The sequence below is a fragment of the Ciona robusta genome, chromosome 1 (assembly GCF_009617815.1).
Source record: "Ciona robusta chromosome 1, ASM961781v2".
Lineage (NCBI taxonomy): Eukaryota > Metazoa > Chordata > Ascidiacea > Phlebobranchia > Cionidae > Ciona > Ciona robusta.
In genome coordinates, this window is record NC_143235.1 from 4,569,790 (window position 1) to 4,587,404 (window position 17,615).

The following is a 17,615-nucleotide window of genomic DNA, read 5'->3' on the forward strand; positions in this document are numbered from 1 at the left end:
AAGTAAGCTTCATTCATTTTAAAACAGAAGCTGCATTCATACTGGGCTGAAGAATCTAGTTGAGATTGTTTATGTTAGGTAAAAGGAAGCTGACGTTAAACCGCTATAGTAGCATTATGCCGCTCGTGTAAATATACTGTATCGTATGCAGTTGTAGGTTGTTGCATAATATGCTTTACAGTATATAAAATGAATTGTCGTAAGTTGGGTCGTTCAGTGACAGGCTTACTGCTTAGTTTATTCGCTGGTTTTTGCGTCGCCTTTTCTGCAACTTTATACCGTTTGACGACTAACTCAAGAAGCACTCAAGCGTGGTTTCTCCGTTTTGTTTTAATGTACGTTTTCTGCCTTCCACTTTTGTCATACCAAAGCCACAGGAATGTGAACCGTCGACTTACTTTGAAGTTTATGATGTGGTTGATTTTGTTCGGTGCCGTTGCGATGGTGGCCAGTGTAACTTTCTACATTTCGCTGGATTATTTGACAGTGAGTGAATCGATTGCTTTGAGCAACAGCTACGCTCTCCCAACGTTTCTTTTCTCCTGCTTGTTCATGCGAGGTAACTGTTTGATATTATAACCATCATCATAAGCAGTACGTATTGCGGGTATACATAACATTGTCTGTGCCTGCGAAGCAATAAACGTTTTTTAATTTAAATTTAATATAATAGAGTGGGGGGAGATGGGACACCTTCAATTCTATTTTCTCGTCCCATTTGGTAGTAAACAAAGAACATTCAAAGAATGTGCTAAAGTTGTTCCGTCTTCCTCCACCCTACTATATTACGACGTTTAGAAACAAATACCCAGTACGAAGACGCTGTATATATGGTTTAGGAATTTTTTAGCTACTCAACTCTGGTAAGGATGCGAACAAGCAGTTCTATCCATCATGGCATTTTTTTATATCCCCGGGAGGGATGTAGGCTATAGGCCCTATAGAAAGAATTTTTCAAACAACCATTTTTTTCGGACACATTTTTAGAAAGACATCACCCGATGCAGTATGGACTCTTGTTTCTTGTGCTTGCTGGGTTGTTCGTGCTCGCTCGACCAAGTTTTCTGTTTGGGCAGGTAGCTGCGGAGGAAACCGCGCACGAACAAGCAGCCGGGCAGCGCTGGATAGGATTTGCGTTTTCCATCACGTGTTCGGTATTTACTGGAGTCCGAATAATTGTAGGAGAGTTTCTGCGCGCTAATAAGATAAACGTGTCGCAAATAAACATAGCGACATCTATAGCTGCTTTTGTGGTATATCCAATATATACTGCTATTCAAATGGGAGATCTCTACATTCCGTGCTTCGCTGACCTGATTTTTTTACTACTAAGCGCCTTTTTTGGCTTTTTATCGAACACAATTGTTTTGGTCGCTTGCCAGTTTGAACGCTCCGGACCAGTGAGCTTGGCTTACACTTCACAAATTGTCTTCGCCTTTATTTTGGACGCACTGGTCGTGGGCGAGGATATTTCTATAATAGACGTTTCCGGTGCCGGGTGTATTATGGCTGGAGTATGCGGCTCGATGGTCGTAAAAATGATTCGACCTGGCTTGACGAACGAAGAGACCATCATGAATAGGTCCACCGAATAAAAAAAATTTTTTTTGACGTGCTAGTCCTCACCGAGTTCAGATTTAAAGTTCAATGTTTTAAATTTTATTTGTAATTTAAAACTTATTGTAGTTTTATATTTTTGATATAGTAGGATGGGAGAAGACTGGGCAACTTCAGAACTTAATATCCAAATGTCCTGATCGCGTTTTAAACAATTAACAACGGTATATGGAAATCGTAGGGTACCGTTTTTTTTACAATTTTTGAATGTTTTTTTGTTTACTACCAAATGGGACATGAAAATATAATGACAAAGTGTCCCATCTTCCCCCACTATACTATATAATTAATCCATTAGTCGTATCATATCGTTGTACAATAATCATTAACCTAGGAGAGTTTTTTTTTTATACGCATTTTACTACTGAGAAGAAATTCTATTGAACATAAGTCAACACTCTTTCAATAAAAGAGCAAGCTTAACTTATTTGACACTTAATATTGCAATCGCTTATTTGTTGTAACTAAAAAATTGTATGCAGTGCTGAAAACCGATAAAATAATGCGGAAGTCGCATTAATATATTGTTCTCGTATAAAGACAACACCTTGTGTGACCTAAAAATAACGGAAACCATGTTTTTATTAAACATTTTTAACATAGTTGTTGTTCACATTATATAATCACAACTGTTTATGACCCGCGTCAGATAGTTTTATTTTATAAGTTTCATGCAGGAATTTGTGTAAACTGTGGAATATAAATTCTATTCATATAATTATAAGGAATATTTACTGTGTAGAAGAATTCTTAAACGAAAAATGATTCAGGTTTAAATAGAAGAATTTAACTGTACCACAAGTAACATACATAATAAATCGTAAGCTGGCACGAGGTGTATGAAACAGAACACCCGTGTTATAACGACTGTCATTTTGCGAGGATAAAGTAAGTTACATTCCTTCATTCATTCACATTTTATCATCAGTTAAAACGCTCCGGACTGTACTTTTTAAGATTCAATCATTTTTTTGCATTTTTTTAATATTTATTTAGTTATTGCATTAAAGAAATTGTTTTAGAAGATAACAAAACCCTTAGATACAAAAAATGCTGTAAATTGTCGGATAACAGTGAGACATGAAAACCAGTATGTTGAGATTATTTATTGCAAAGAAGAGTCGGAAGAATTAAAGTTATGCCAATACGAAGTTGGAGAGTCTTCGCCAAGATCTTAAAACGCTTTCCAATAATTTGGATAATTTTGTTTACTTTTATTTTAAGTAGTTCATGGATTTTTTGGTCGGTACATCAATCGCCATTATTCTCTGAAAACGCCAAGGAATTGTAAGTTGTTTTGAGCAGACATTTTAAATAATGTATTGTAGTGCTTGTATGTTATAGGTTGTGGTTTTTATTGTGTGGGGAATATGGGACACCCTTCATTCAATTTTCCCGTCCCATTTGGTAGTAAACAAACATTCAAAGAATTATAAAACCGTATCCTCATGACTCCCGTTGAATGTTGTTAATGGTTTAAAACAAGGTCAGGGTATTTAAATAAAATGTGCTCAAGGTGTCCCATCTATCCCCACTCTATATATTTACAGTCTCTTTTTGACGTAATACGAACTAAGTCTACACATCCCGTTCGCGCGTGTGCTTATTCTACTTTGGGGTAAGATGGTACACTTATAGCACTTAGTATTCAAATATCCTGATCGTGTTTAAAACAATTAACAACGGTCTTATAGGGGTCGTGAAAATTTGCTTTTATAATTCTTTAAATGTTCTTTGTTTACTACCAAATGAGACAAGAAAATAGAATGAAAAAGTGCTCCTCCTTCCTCCACTCTACTATAATTCAATATTTTAGAAAAATAGGAAGAACCCAGCTCAGGACATTCTCCGAACTGAATCCAATTGCTGAAAAATCTATAAGTCTTTACCAAAGAAGTCAAAGCACTATTCCTCCATTACTTGATCCCGGAATTTCCTTAGACGACCCAATGCGATGCAACGGTTTATATTCTTGATAATATTTGCCCGTATAAAAATAACCCCTCGAGAAAACTTTTACTTTTTTTCGATGGTAAACGGTAAGTTCTTTTTAAAAAAAACAACATTTTTTAGTTTATTCCAATGGTTCCGTCAAAGTTTACTTTTTATTTCCTTATTTTTTTCGATGGTAGACAATTGGTTTTAAAAAAATATTTTTCAGTTCAATTTATTGGTTGCGTCAAAATATTGGAAAAATCAGCAAATACAACATCTATTCTACGCAACTTTACGGCAATTGCAAACTTATCAAAATCGGATTGCTTTGTGCAATGCTACAACAGGTGGAAAAACATTATCTATCTACAAAAGTAGACCGTACGTTTTATATTAAACTGAAAAATGTATGAACGTAATTTATTTTGTACTTGGTCGGAAAACGTCAGTCGTTAATCACAGGTGTTCTATTTCATACACCTCGCCAGCTTACTAGTTACCAAGTACGTTACTTTGTGGGTGATTTTTTTAGGATTTTTTTTAATGCTTGACTGTGGGTGCGTAGCGATTTGAAAACAAATGTAAATTTAACTCCATTAATTTTACAGACGAAGCAAAATTGTGGGACTCACAACAAATTTTTGTTTCTGTGTAAAATCTTTTGAACCGAAGCCTGTTCATGTTACATGGAATAATTGCCCAACAAAGGAATGTGGGGCCGAAATAAACGAATACTGTGGCGCCATTGAATTTTATAAACTTATTAAGCCATGCTCTAAAGGTGCGTTATATTAATGAGTTAATCTTTATATAGTAGGGCGGGGGAAAGTGGGACACCTTTAGCACATAATATCCAGATATCCTGAACGTTTTTTAAAAAATTACCAGCGATCTATGCCTATATGGGAATCGTGAGAATACGGTTTTATATTTATATATCTTCTGTTTACTATCAAATGGGACGAGAAAGAAGATGAAAGGTGTCTTATTTTTTCCCATTCTAGTATATTAGCACCAATGTTGTGTTTTAAAATGCATTTTTTAACTGACGTGCACACGTATTTTTAAAGGTACAATTAATTTGCAACTTAGACACGGCTGCTTCCCAGTTAAAAAAGTGAATAATGATCTCGTACAAGTCAAATCTTCAAACACGTCCGCTTTAGCGTGTGTGCTGATTTGCGAAAGAAACCAATACACCTTTGCCGTCATTCCAAAACCTTTTCACTGTTTTTGTTCTCTGAATCAACGGTAAGCCATTTTTCGGTATCACTTGTTGAACGAGCCCAAATACTTTGCTTTCTGTATCTGATCTAGAATGCTGACAACTGTTTCGTCACAAAGCAGCAATAGAAATCTTCAATGTACCCGCCCAGGTTTTGTTTCTGTTTCTCGTACACTAGCAACTGAACGATGCGGAGACAAGGGGTATTTAAATAACAACATCTTGCCGCTTGTGGCGCTAGTAAGCCACCCAGGCTCTGGAAACTCTTGGCTAAGGTATTTGCTAGAGGGCGCTAGTGGGATATACACTGGAAGTATTTACAAAGACCCAGGAGTTTTTAAATCAGGTTCGCTAATCAGCATTTTTTATCCTTCATTTTTATGAATATATAGTATAGTAGGGTGGGGAAAGATGTTTTCATTTTATTCTCTCGTCCTATTTAGTAGTGAACAAAGAATATTTACAAAATTTTATAACCTTAAATCCCCGCGATAATTTAACAGCGTTGTTAATTGTTTAAAGCACGATCAGGAAAAATGAAATTTAGTTGCTAATGGTATTCCATCTTACCCCACACTATACTGCGCCCTATACCATAAACTATACTGTGGGAATTAACTATACTGATGCAATACAAAATCCCATATATGAGCACCAGTATAGTTAAGTATAGAGCGATATAGCCTACTCAATACATTAGGTATATAGGCCATTGTATAACATGTCTTTATGGTTAGGTGCGGTTTTATAGTTGGTCAGAAAATGTTTACAGTTCCTGAATAAATGTTACAGGAATGTTTGGCGAGGGTGATAATCCAACATCACGACGTACACTGGTCGTTAAAGCCCATCCCTCGCACGAGTACCTGATAAACATTACGGCTTCATTCGACAAAATCGTTTTATTAATAAGGAATCCGTATGAAGCTTTTGTGGCCGAATTCAATAGAAAAATGACTAAAGACCACACCGGCTTTGCTCAGGTCGATGATTTTAATGGGGAAGGTAAACAAGTGTGTTTTAGTTAATATGAGATTTAGTCGTAATATCCTGGTTATATAGTAGGGTGGGGGAAGATGAGACACCTTAACATTTTATTTTCTCGTCCCATTTGGTAGAAAAATAAACAAAGAACATTCAAAGATTTAGAAAACCGTATATCCCCACGACTTTCATTAATTGTTTAAAACAGGGTCAAGATATTTGGATATTATGTGCCAAAGTTGTCCCATCTCCCCCCACATTACTATATTCTAAAAATGACCGTTTAACCTACTTAAGTACAAATAACCGTATATAATTACAGTTTGGCTGGAATATATAAGAATAGCTACACGGGATTGGGCGATGCATCAACTGCATCTAATTCAAAGCAAAAAACCGATGCTGCTTGTAACCTTCGATGAACTACGAGCAAATATGTCTCGCGAACTGCGCCGCATTCTTTACTTCATCGGTTACAAGCCACCAGACATGGAACGCAGGCTGGAGTGCTTGGGTCGCAACCCAGTCGGCGATTTCAAGCGACCGCAGACAAGAACTTCATACGACCCATACGTTACAGACACAATACGTATGATCAACCATGCAATAGAAACAATTCGTGAAGCTTTGCTGCTTAAAAACGTGGGCAATCTTCCGAAATGGGAAAGAGACATTAAATTATGAAAGAAAAATAACCTGAGTTTTTCTACAAGTTATAAATCGGCTTTCGATTTGTTAACTTTATATACGCTTTCTGTAGTTTTTAGTTGCGATTTACAGTGATTTTTTTTTTTAAATAACGTATTTGGTTAACTCGTAAGCTGGCACGTTGTGTATAAAACAGAGCACCGGTGTTTAACGACTGTCGTTTCCGGTTACATTTATTCATTCAATACGCAGCCGTCAAACGTAATGTTTAACTTTACTACTCTCTGATGTGCATACTCTATTATTTTTTTTTAATTGTAAAAACAAAATTATATTTTTCAAATCTAAAAGAATTTATGAAATGTAGATTTTAAAATCCGGTCCTTTTGCTAATTGTTTAAAAATAATAATTTGATCACCAACCAAAAGTAAATAAATATAGCATTTCTATAAAAAGTCGTTGGTCGGGTTCGTTGCAACATTACAAATGGCCGTATTATTTAAGTTACTACATTCGTAAAGTTACCGCCATATTTTATGATCAAGGGCAATTACCTCAACTTTATTTTATTGCCTTTAAAACACGCGTATATCAGACGGACTGTTACGTTTAGTAAATCGTAAACCAGGTTGCTGTTGTATTGGTTGCCGTGACAACAAAAAATGTGGCAAGAGTTTAAAGTTTAACGAACTCTAATAAAGTTTTAATTCAGTCGTTACACGGTAATGGCGATGATCGCTATTATTGTAACGCCTATGCATGCTTATTTGAATCCTATACCAAAAATAATAAAAAATTTTTTTTTCAATTTGCAGATAATCATTTTCTCGTGGTCGCTGATCACTTGTGATCATTAATGATCACTTAATAGTTCGAGCACGTAGGGTTAATGGAAAATTCCAGGGTTATTATGCGTGGAAGACTATGGCGCAATCTCGGTCACTTGACACCAGGTTAGGCCGCATTTACCATAATATTTTCATTGTGGGGTTAAGTGGTCAGAACTGTCGTTCGTTTTTGCAGCTTTTGCGTCTATGTAACTTAACCTACCGCAGCACACTCACTCGTTTAACCGAACAAGGAAACTTCGAGCAAAATGTAACCGACAACATAAAAAAAGTTAACCACGTTTCGACTTCTTTGTTGAACCATGGGGGTTAATGAGGCAATGAACACCGTCGGCCTCCATCGACTTACGGGTTATGGGGTATAATGAGGTGTCTGACGTCAAACAAAGTCGCATGTTTTAAAAGACGCCAATGAACCACGGCGAACGTGCGTCAGTTACGCGACGTAAAAATGCCTAAAAGTTATTGAAAATTTCTTTTTTAAAAACAGCACGATCACGCAGTCGCTGCATGCATTTTATTGAATAAACTTAGAAATACAAACTGTATATATCGCTTCCAAAATTAAACGTATCGAAAATAGCGAAAACATTTCTTGCAATGAAATATACAAAGGCAAAATGACGCACACAAAGTGTTATAACCGAATAATATAAAGTTTAGGAAACCAAACGTACATAGCTTTAGTTTCTTTCCATATAGACTGAGTTTAGTTGATATTTGTTTATTTCCTTTTCGGCCATTTTGATCAAACATATTCGGAATATTTGTCCTTGGATTTTGGGATTTGTACTTTGGTTTCGTAAGGCTCCCGCACAGTGTAACCTGTTGGCGTATATTTGTAAGGGGGCGAATCCTCATCTTCCGGTTTAGGTCCAGGCATGCAGAAGCAGAGTATTGCTGTTAGAAGAGCTAGTGCACTGCTGACGAATCCAAGATACAGCGCCGCACCCATTTCGTATATGATCATATTATCTTGCGTGAAAACGGAAAAGAAATCCTCAACCACAACTCCAGTGTACCATGACACCGATGCAAGAGTTAGAACTCCTAAGAAAATGTAAAGAAATTGGATGTCATTGTTGTGTTATGTTTATATACAGTATAGAGTGGGGGAAGATGGGGCACCTTTTCGTTTTATTTTCTCGTCGCATTTGGTAGTAAACCAAGAACATTCAAAAAATTATTAAACCATATCCCCACGACTTCTATAAACTGTTGTTAATTGTTTAAAACACGATCAGGATATTTAGATATTATGTGCTAAAAGTGTCCCATCTCCCCCACCCTACTATACATTGATTCCACAATCGGGCGTTTCCTTGGTCATTCGATTTAAATAAGGTAACATATTAATTTTGCGATATTTCAACTAAATATCAAATTAAATACAGGTCTAATATATAGAAAAAGTCAATGGCAATATCCCATACCCGATACGCGCATTTAAAAAATCTTACCAGCAACAAGAAATAAAACTCCAGAAATGCGCATAAGATTCCGCTTCGCAGAAAGATTGCCGTCCAATAATTTCGAACATTCCATACCGATTAAAGTAATAAAGCAGCCAATCACCGATAGTGAGAGCGCGATGCACATCATTGCCCGTATTGCGAGAATGTAACCTAAAAAAACAACACAAGTCGTTAAATCGGTGGTAAAATTCTAAACATAATATTGCATTATATAGTAGAATGGGGTAAGATGGGACATCTTTAGCACATAATATCCAAATATCCTGATCGTGTTTTAAACAATTAACAACTGTCTATGGGAGTCGTGAGGATATGGTTTTATAATTCTTCGAATGTTTTTTGTTTACTACCAAATAGGACAAAAAATATAGCGAATAGGTGTCCCATCTTTCCCCACCCTACTATATAAAATGTGCGCTATAGAAATAAGATTAAAAAAAATATACAAAATATGGCTTTATATATAAAAAACTATGCTATGTATAGAATTTAGTTTATTTTTAGAATTGTAAAAAAGTTTTAGCATTATACTCTATAGAATTTAAGAAATATTTTGGAATTATAAACAAGATATTCGGCATTGTATAATATGCTGTATAGAATACAATACGCGATAATGAGATGGTTTATACTTTCGGTTAATGAAGTTCAATGTCGCCTATTGTAGAAAAATGTTTGGCAATTATTTGATAGATTATAGGCCACGGTATGCATATAATTTTTTGAACAAATTTTTTTGGGCGTATTTGTATATGTTTCTATCAATTACGCGCGTTATCCTCTTTTATTTTTTTTAAATTAAAATAAGTAAATTCCAAATATACCGGCTGTCTCAAACATAGAACCCATTTCTTCGCAATGATATTGACCCCCATAGGCTTGCATACAGTCAGCCCATATCCCACGCCAAGCAAAAGCTGCACCGAGAACTGACGAACTAGTGGGCCCATTAACCGCCCACATGTTCCAAGTTAACGTGGTGGCTATGAGCGCCGTGGACGTGAATGCACAAATAAAGCTACACAGTTGATGGTACATTTTTGGTCTAATCGATTTGACTTTTCCTCGCTGAAAAAAACACCCACTAATTCGCAGCAGTAATCGTAACGATAATGCCGGCCGCTTGTGCCGTTATATGTTTATATATTGCCATAAAATTCATTTTGTATTTTACGCAGTTGTAAAATTCAAGGGATTATATTCCGAAGTAGGTTCTTCGCACGCACAATACGTTATACTATAACTTTAATGCTCAGTGTGCAGTTTGTACCTTTTTCGTTGAGCATTGATTGCATTTCTTCACATTGATATTGTCCGCCGTACATTTGCATGCAATCACCCCATATTCCACGCCACGCCCAAATTGCAGTAAGCACACTAGAACTAGTTGGACCATTCACAGCCCATTGATTCCAAACAGTAGTGGTCGTAATTAACGATGTTGATACAAACGCCAATACGAAAATGAGTATTTGCCCATACATGCCTAAATTCTACGTCTAAAACTTCGACACCGTGCGTATACCAACAAGCTCAGCCCCAAAAAAACTTTTTTCGTTCTATTTTCAAAAACCCAAAATAAAAGGTAAAGTTTTTCCCGCATTCTTTTTTCTTCGTTTGCTTCAAAATTGCGCCAACGAAAAAAGGCTTGTCTATTATTTAAAAGATAAAATCGAAAAAAATATTTAGCAGCAATCATTTATAAGCTACAACATTTATCGGTTTCCACAGCTTATTCAAGTCAGATTAAATCATTGCTTAATGTGTTTCAAATATAAAACTAACAGTATTTAACTTGTCTTTTAATAATATAAATGTTATAAGTTTAAATATGATGCTCGTGCAAAGCAGGTTACTGTGGTATCGGTAAAGGCAATGTTACGTGTGAGGCTACGGCGTTTGTCAAAGATTAGCTGTGGATGGAAATAACTAGGCTATTCAGGAGATTTTATTGGGCATGTAAGTGGTCAGCATACAGATTTCTTTCTTTGAACAGTTGTTCTTGTAGTTGTTTTTCTGGGGCGACTTTATATAGTATATACAAACCTTTAAACACGGGCTGTGCTATGATCTATAGTATAATAATTAACGTGTCTGTAATTCTTTATTTCTATACTGATATTAATCTTGCATATATAAACGTTTATACACGAACTCTGCTATGACCTATAATAATAATCAACGTATCTGTAATACTTTATAATTATACGGATATTACAGAGGAACAAAATGAGATACATACTTTTACTGTATTTGGGGCTGTTGAGTTCCTATCAGTGTTAATATATGTACATATATTAACATTGGTTCCTATACAAACTTTGGATGCTGTGTAATCGTAATATTTTGTCGTGGCAACAGACAGCATTTAATGGTAATCGTTGGAGTAGAACGACAGGAATTTTTCAGTTTGTACTTTGTGTTTGTGCGTTGGTTTGGTAAACATTGGTTGTAGGAGATTGGCGTTTATGTTTTTACAAGCGCAAGCTTTCCGTTGAAACATGAATTGTAATTCGCCAATATAAGTTTCATTAGATAAGAAGGTATCAGTGATAGTGAAGAATATCAGGTACTCAGTAAAGTTAAACATTACTATTACCTATTAGCAATACGTTTGGCGCATATATTAGTAGTTTCGCAGTTCCTTAATTCACAGTTTCGGTTTAGTGCTTAGTGGGGCAGGAATTTTAAGTGGCGCCATTTTTTGTGCTAATTTAACTTATTTAAATACGGCAGTATAGATTTTATAACACCTGTGCTTGTGCGCGGTTTTTTGCCCAAATGTTCTCTTAAGGTCAAAAAAACGTATTCTCTTTTAGAAGGTGTTAATAAAATTACATTTTTATGTTATTATTGAGATGTTTCTGTTTAATAATAGTTTTTATTCTACACAGTTATACAGAGATTTTGAACTTTATTGTAATTGTTACAGCAATGTGTAAAAAGTGATGGAAAACCCGCAACACCAACAACCACAGCTTCATTATCATGATGGAAAGCAAAGATTTGTGAAACCTCAAGTAATGAAAGACAGTGACAGCGAGGATGATTCGGCTTCCTACACAAATTCATCAGATTTAAGTGAAGATTCATTAGATGACGGTTCCTCATGGCATAATGAGGCCATGAGGACAGGGGAGCTGTTTTATATCGAAGAGGACCTTCCTCTGGATGAAATTGATGAATCTGTAGCTTATGATGCTGCTTCTAACAACCAAAATGACCATGGTGTGTCGAGAAAAGGTCGGTCTATCATTCCCTATGTTACCAAAACTATCCTTGTTCCTGTAGAAGCTGCTTCACATTACGGCCACAAGTTTTCAACTGATCTTCTAGCTAGTATGTTAGGTATTATTACACTTGATATGAGATTAGATAACCAAAGTGACACCTCTGAAGACAGCAGTTATGAGAAATTGTCTGTAGATGTGTTAGTTCCAGGGGGAGCCGCTCTGCAGACAGGGCAAGTCAATTTGGGGGACATACTTCGCGCTGTAAATGAAGTTCCCGTTACGATAAATAATGTTGAAAAAGTTTTAAGGTCGGTAACCCAGCCATGTGATTTAAAACTTCTTTTTCAAGTTGATCAAAATAACATTGAAAACTTTAAAGAAATAGTCAGCATGCACAAGCTTCCATCTAAAAACACTGACGATGTAAGTATCATACACCTTCTTTCACCTGCAGAAGACAATGCTAAATCCTCCCAGTTACCAGGGCCACATGGGGTAATGTTCCTCACTATGAATATTAAATCGGATACAGCAGGAGATGATGACGATTTGCTTTACAATTATCCATCATCAGATTCGGTGTCTACTCCCATTTCAAAGTTATTACAAATACGTGGGGTTTTTATCACATTATCAGACATGATGAAAGACAATTTCTCATGCAGTGTGTTAAGTAGTAGTTTGATGGTGGAAAATCAACTTGTACATTGTGCTTATTATTCCATTGGTAGCGAGATACTTATAATTTGTGTACCAGGATCCAGTTTCACTGTTGCTCATGTACAAAAAGTAGCAGCAAATGCAGTTCGTTTGCTCAATGTCATGTATGGTTCTCTTTTATCTGCATTTCAATCAGAAAATAAACACAGAGTGGATCATCTTTTTCATAACATTTTAATGCTGAACTCGGCAAGTACTTACGAGCGACTTACGGAGCCTTTTCATCTGACGCAGTCAAATTATCTGCGATTGCCAGGTGAGGTCAGTGCACATGTAAACGCAGCACTGTCAGAATTTGAAGCAAGTGACTTTGAAGGAGGATTTGCTGAGAAGCATAGCTACACAAGAAGACTTTATAACATTCGTGGTTCATGCTTATTTCACAATCAACATCTTATAGCCAATCACTTACCCACAGAAGATTTTTCTGACCTTTATCTCTTCTGTTACAATCATGCTTTACTGGAACCAGCTAAGAAAGATAAAATTGGACTTCTTCTCATTTGGAGGGAGGTTTTTCGATGGAAAAACAGAGTTTGCTACACCAACGACAAAGCAGATTTTACCGAGAGCAAGGGTAGATATTTCTGGTTGATAGTTGGTTTAAAAAAGAACATTCTCTGCGTCTTGCTTCAAATGAATGGAAAGCTGTTTCCAACTGCTCACACTCCACGCCCTGACCCTTTGTATGTCAATCAAGCAAAAGCTACTCTGCTTAATTTGGAGAGTTATAACTTGCAAGGATGCATATCGCAGGTTGTTACTTCCTCATCATTGCCTTTTATAACTACTGCAAATAACTTTGTCAGCAAACCACAGTCGTTGTTCAAATCAGCCAAACCACCAACTGGATCAAGCGGCCAAAGCAAGGGTTTTAAACTTCCATTTAATTCACCACTAAAATTAAGAAATACCGCTTCGGACAGCGATGGTGAAATAAAGTCAACACAAAGCCCAAAAACGCACCCAAAGTTCAGTGAAGATCAGAAGACCCCACCCAGAAGTAGAAGCTTGTTTCGGGAGAAGTCCTTCAGTTCTCAAGGATCAGGAGAGAGCTTTGGATCCCCAAAGCCCACGGCAAAATTAGGCAACTCACAAATGAATACAAGCAGACAGGCTAGCATGAAACTTGAAACAGATGGGCAATCTAAAGTGGAGTCAAAATACATTCAACTTACAACTGGGAATGTTAACACTTTATTTTTATATGTGAATCTTGATACTGCAAAAGGGATTGCAATCATGCCAACAGACTATGATATTAACTGCAATACAAGTCTAATGGACCAAAGTATTGTAGAAAATTTTCGCCGGTACGCTCTGATCATTCAACAACGCTTAGCTGCCAAAGATGGTGCAGTTGACGAATGCCATGAAGAAGGTGTAATGTTTCAGTGCCATGGTGGCGTGACAAGCGGTCAGCAAAAGAAACAACCTCCACATGTTCAGTATTGGGTTGTGGGACGGTCACTAAAGTCTCCACTGAAACAGGAGCTGTATGTTTGTTTTAGCAGTTCAGCTTCACAAAATATGATTGAACTTGCGTTTCGCATTGCAGCACAGGGTTAACATTATTAAAGTAAAATAATGTAATATCTTTATTTCTCTTTTCCATTACGGTTGTGAAGATTTAGAAATTTTATAAACGAAAAGACAGGATATAGCGACAAAAATACATTCGAAATCATTAATACTACACTATAGTGTACCGTTTTTTTATTGTGAACTTTTTTTAAACGCTTTATATTTTAATATGGGTTCAAATTCAATGTTTAAGCATACCACTGTGAGCTGCCTGTTCATTGTAAAAATTAATGAAAATGCACTCTTATCTGTATAGGCTACTATATTTAAATAGTTGATTCCTACTATTTTGTACAATTGTTCTGTAAAATAGTGTCAATTTTGTAGTCCAAATGCAATTTGTATAAATTTCATTTGCTATGTTGGTATGTTGCACACAAGTATGAGCATTACAAGAAACTTTTTAATATTACCTCTAAAAAAAGTATAGTAAGGTGGGGAAAATGGGACATCTTTAGCCCATAAAATCCAAATATCTTGACCGTGTTTTAAACAATTAACAAAGGTCTATGGGAGTCGTGACGATACAGTTCTATAATTCTTTGAATGTTTTTTGTTTACTGCCAAGTGGGACGCGAAAATAGAATGAAAAAGTGTCCCATTTTCCCCCACCCTACTATATATATGTTTAGGTTAAAAGTGGGTAGGATTACTAATACCTCTTTTTGAAGGAATATCATATGTTAATTTCATAACAGTTCTTTTTTATTTTGTACAATGTTGTTTTATATATATTTTGAAAAATAATGAAATTTAAAGACAAGATTTTGTTTGTGAAATTTATTTTCAAACACAGTTTCTTTTTTATTCTATGTGGGTGAGGACCCGTAGCGTGACACGCCATGGGTCCTGGGATTTAGACCAGGATTGACCCATTACCCCAAAAATGCGAAAATATATGATTCCATGTTAAGTAAATGAACAAATGACACTTGCGAACTAACAAATGTCGTTGAACAGAAGTTTTAAGCAGGTTATGTCTGTATTTTATTTGTTGAGTTTTACGCATGTCACTTTAGGAAGTTTAGGTAATTGCATATTTTATGTATATATGTCTGGCAAATTGGACAACCCATTAATGACCAGTAAAATTGGTTCAATGGAATGTCTTCCATGAGTAACATACAACCACGGTGTTAGAAGCATCGAACACGGCGTGACCTTTGGATTGCGATGCGACGCCGGTGTCGTGTAAAATTTGTTCCGGACATAAAATTTGGTCCTGGTGCTAATCCGCCGCGACGCTACTATGTCCACAGAGAAGGTTAGACAAAAGAATAAGCGCGAAGATTGAAATACGATCGGAAATGAAAAAACATCAGGGTCTATAAACTACACTTTTGCGGTGGGGAGAACCAAAATACCGTTGTTAGTTGTTCAAAGTACGATCAGAAAATACGGGATTTAGGTACTAACGGTCTTACTCAACATTACTGTATTCAGTATTATTATTATTCCTGCCCATAAGTTAGAAACTAATATTTCAATATGTTAACGTTGAGCTCGGATTGTTTTTAACAAGGGGTTGTAATGAAAATTGTTCCGGGTTGTTTTCAGTATATGCACACGTTGCGGCGCGTACCTGGACCAAGTTTGACACTAACACCGATAAACTTCGTTATAAACCTTGAACTTGTTATATATTCTATAAACGTATCAGGTATGAATTATAAATCACGCGCAAAAAATAATTTATAGGTGTTGTTAAGGCGGATTTTTAAAATACTGCAAATCGAAGATCATTGCTGTATGCTCTATTCATTGCAAAAGATATAGGTGTGCGCACAACCAAAATCTTCAGTAACGTCACGCATTAAATTATAAATATTTTGAAAATTAAACGTTACGATTCTAACTTTGGTCGTTCGACAGCTTTAAAAGTTATAATGTTATTGTCACTCACGTCTTACCAACACACGCGAAATTCCAGAAAAGCGCAGATGTGGGTGCACAAAAAGAAATTTTTAATTATTCGTAGGCGCTTAAGTGATTGTTAGACCGCTGAGGATTCAATTTAGGTGCTGATCTACACAGAAAGCTAACAAATATAGAATAGTGTTGTGCCGAAAATAAAGTCAAAGCTGTTTAGTATAGGGTAGGGAAAATGGGACATATTTTTATTCTATTTTCTCGTCCCATTTAGTAGTAAACAAAGAAAATTCAAACAATTATAAAAACATATCCTTGTTACTCCCATAGAACAATGTTAATTGTTTATAACACGATCAGCATATTTGGATAATATATGCTAAAGGTGTCCCATCCTCCCCCACCCTACTATATATTACCCATTACAATGTTTCATGTTTCGTGAAACAAATTCTGGGTTATGCTTGTACTACATGACTTTTAGTGTTAAGACGAGTCCGTATAGCAAACACGAAGCAAGTATTCAAATAACGATGACGTAGATAACCAATAGTTTAAACTTTAAGAAACAACTTACTCAATGTCAATGACCCATCTTACAATACAACAAACATGTTTTCTAATCTAACGAAAACACGCAGAGTTTAAATATAAATATTCCAACCAATGGGAATGTTAATAACGGATCGAATATACTGTATAGGTACTGTGTACTGTATAGCCAATTCCGTTACTGCAAACAATTTTTCCCAAAAGTGCGATTCTATTGACGTCTACATATATACTCTTTGTATAGTAATGTAGGGTAAGATGGAATACTTTATAGCACATAATATCCAAATATCCTAATCGTGTTTAAAATATTTAAAATGGTCTAAAGGTGCCGTAATAGGTATACGGTTTTATTATTTTTTGAATGTCTTTTGTTTACTACCAAATGGGACGAGGAAATAAAGTAAAAAGGTGCCCCATCTTCCTCCACCCTACTATATATCACTTTAGGTTGTATTAAGTATACTAACTTGGCAGTTTCATCATTCCAAAACCGTTGCATTGATACTGTCCAGTGCTGTACTGCATACATTCAGACCAGAGACCGGAGAACGCCCAGATGGGGCCGAGCACAGGGGCACTTGCGGACGGGCTTGACACGGCCCATTCGTTCCAGAAGGTACAGAAAACACACCCTGTGGTTGCGAGGAATCCTACCACGAAACAAATCATTTGACATTCCATTTTAAAGTGTAGCTACCTTTGTACTTCAGATCCTAAATAGAAGATATGAGCTGTGTACAGGGTATAGCATATACAAAATATTTCGGCTTTTTAGTTTTTTTGGTGCTCGCAAAAGTACGAAACTTCATTGAGCCTTATTGCAGAATGTTATGAAAAATATACCATGAAATGTAAAAACATTTGTGTATACAGCAACCAATATATATTGATTATGTCGTTGTGTTGAGCAACATTCGTAGG

General features: G+C 36.1%; 4 protein-coding genes across 5 annotated transcripts; 3 read left to right on the forward strand and 1 right to left on the reverse strand.

Moving 5' to 3' along the window:
• Positions 1–69: 69 nt before the first annotated feature.
• LOC149741665 (solute carrier family 35 member G1-like) lies at positions 70–1,721 on the forward strand. The gene is made up of 2 exons (XM_089893980.1): positions 70–559; positions 988–1,721. Exons 1-2 carry the CDS (start codon positions 190–192, stop codon positions 1,593–1,595), a joined length of 978 nt encoding a protein of 325 aa, XP_089750106.1. The 5' UTR covers positions 70–189; the 3' UTR covers positions 1,596–1,721.
• A 3,100-nt stretch (positions 1,722–4,821) lies between these two features.
• Positions 4,822–6,828, forward strand: LOC149741666 (sialate:O-sulfotransferase 2-like). Its single transcript, XM_089891326.1, has 3 exons — positions 4,822–5,123; positions 5,570–5,782; positions 6,084–6,828. The coding sequence occupies exons 1-3, from the start codon at positions 4,871–4,873 to the stop codon at positions 6,443–6,445; spliced, it is 828 nt and encodes a 275-aa protein (XP_089747452.1). The 5' UTR covers positions 4,822–4,870; the 3' UTR covers positions 6,446–6,828.
• A 928-nt stretch (positions 6,829–7,756) lies between these two features.
• LOC149741667 (claudin-1-like) lies at positions 7,757–17,586 on the reverse strand. 2 transcript variants are annotated; one of them, XM_089878311.1, is made up of 3 exons: positions 17,162–17,586; positions 8,719–8,883; positions 7,757–8,308 (listed from the first exon to the last, which is right to left on the reverse strand). In XM_089878311.1, the coding sequence occupies exons 1-3, from the start codon at positions 17,373–17,375 to the stop codon at positions 8,007–8,009; spliced, it is 681 nt and encodes a 226-aa protein (XP_089734437.1). In that variant the 5' UTR covers positions 17,376–17,586; the 3' UTR covers positions 7,757–8,006. The 2 variants fall into 2 exon arrangements, with proteins under 2 accessions (XP_089734437.1, XP_089734358.1); XM_089878232.1 differs by lacking the exon at positions 17,162–17,586 and adding an exon at positions 10,004–10,298.
• Positions 11,148–14,643, forward strand: LOC149741668 (protein inturned-like). Its single transcript, XM_089878105.1, has 2 exons — positions 11,148–11,302; positions 11,666–14,643. The coding sequence occupies exon 2, from the start codon at positions 11,682–11,684 to the stop codon at positions 14,253–14,255; it is 2,574 nt and encodes an 857-aa protein (XP_089734231.1). The 5' UTR covers positions 11,148–11,302; positions 11,666–11,681; the 3' UTR covers positions 14,256–14,643.
• Positions 17,587–17,615: the final 29 nt, after the last annotated feature.

Excerpts from the sequence above, each read along its gene's own strand:
- LOC149741665 (XM_089893980.1), top strand. The coding sequence starts at position 190 with ATGAATTGTCGTAAGTTGGGTCGTTCAGTGACAGGCTTACTGCTTAGT. Across the intron at positions 560-987 it reads CTCCTGCTTGTTCATGCGAG|AAAGACATCACCCGATGCAG; the intron begins GTAACTGTTTGA and ends ACACATTTTTAG.
- LOC149741666 (XM_089891326.1), top strand. The coding sequence starts at position 4,871 with ATGCTGACAACTGTTTCGTCACAAAGCAGCAATAGAAATCTTCAATGT. Across the intron at positions 5,124-5,569 it reads CCCAGGAGTTTTTAAATCAG|GAATGTTTGGCGAGGGTGAT; the intron begins GTTCGCTAATCA and ends TAAATGTTACAG. Across the intron at positions 5,783-6,083 it reads CGATGATTTTAATGGGGAAG|TTTGGCTGGAATATATAAGA; the intron begins GTAAACAAGTGT and ends ATATAATTACAG.
- LOC149741668 (XM_089878105.1), top strand. The coding sequence starts at position 11,682 with ATGGAAAACCCGCAACACCAACAACCACAGCTTCATTATCATGATGGA.
- LOC149741667 (XM_089878311.1), bottom strand. The coding sequence starts at position 17,375 with ATGGAATGTCAAATGATTTGTTTCGTGGTAGGATTCCTCGCAACCACA. Across the intron at positions 8,884-17,161 it reads TGGAATGATGAAACTGCCAA|GTTACATTCTCGCAATACGG; the intron begins GTTAGTATACTT and ends TTGTTTTTTTAG. Across the intron at positions 8,309-8,718 it reads AGTTTTATTTCTTGTTGCTG|GAGTTCTAACTCTTGCATCG; the intron begins GTAAGATTTTTT and ends ACATTTTCTTAG.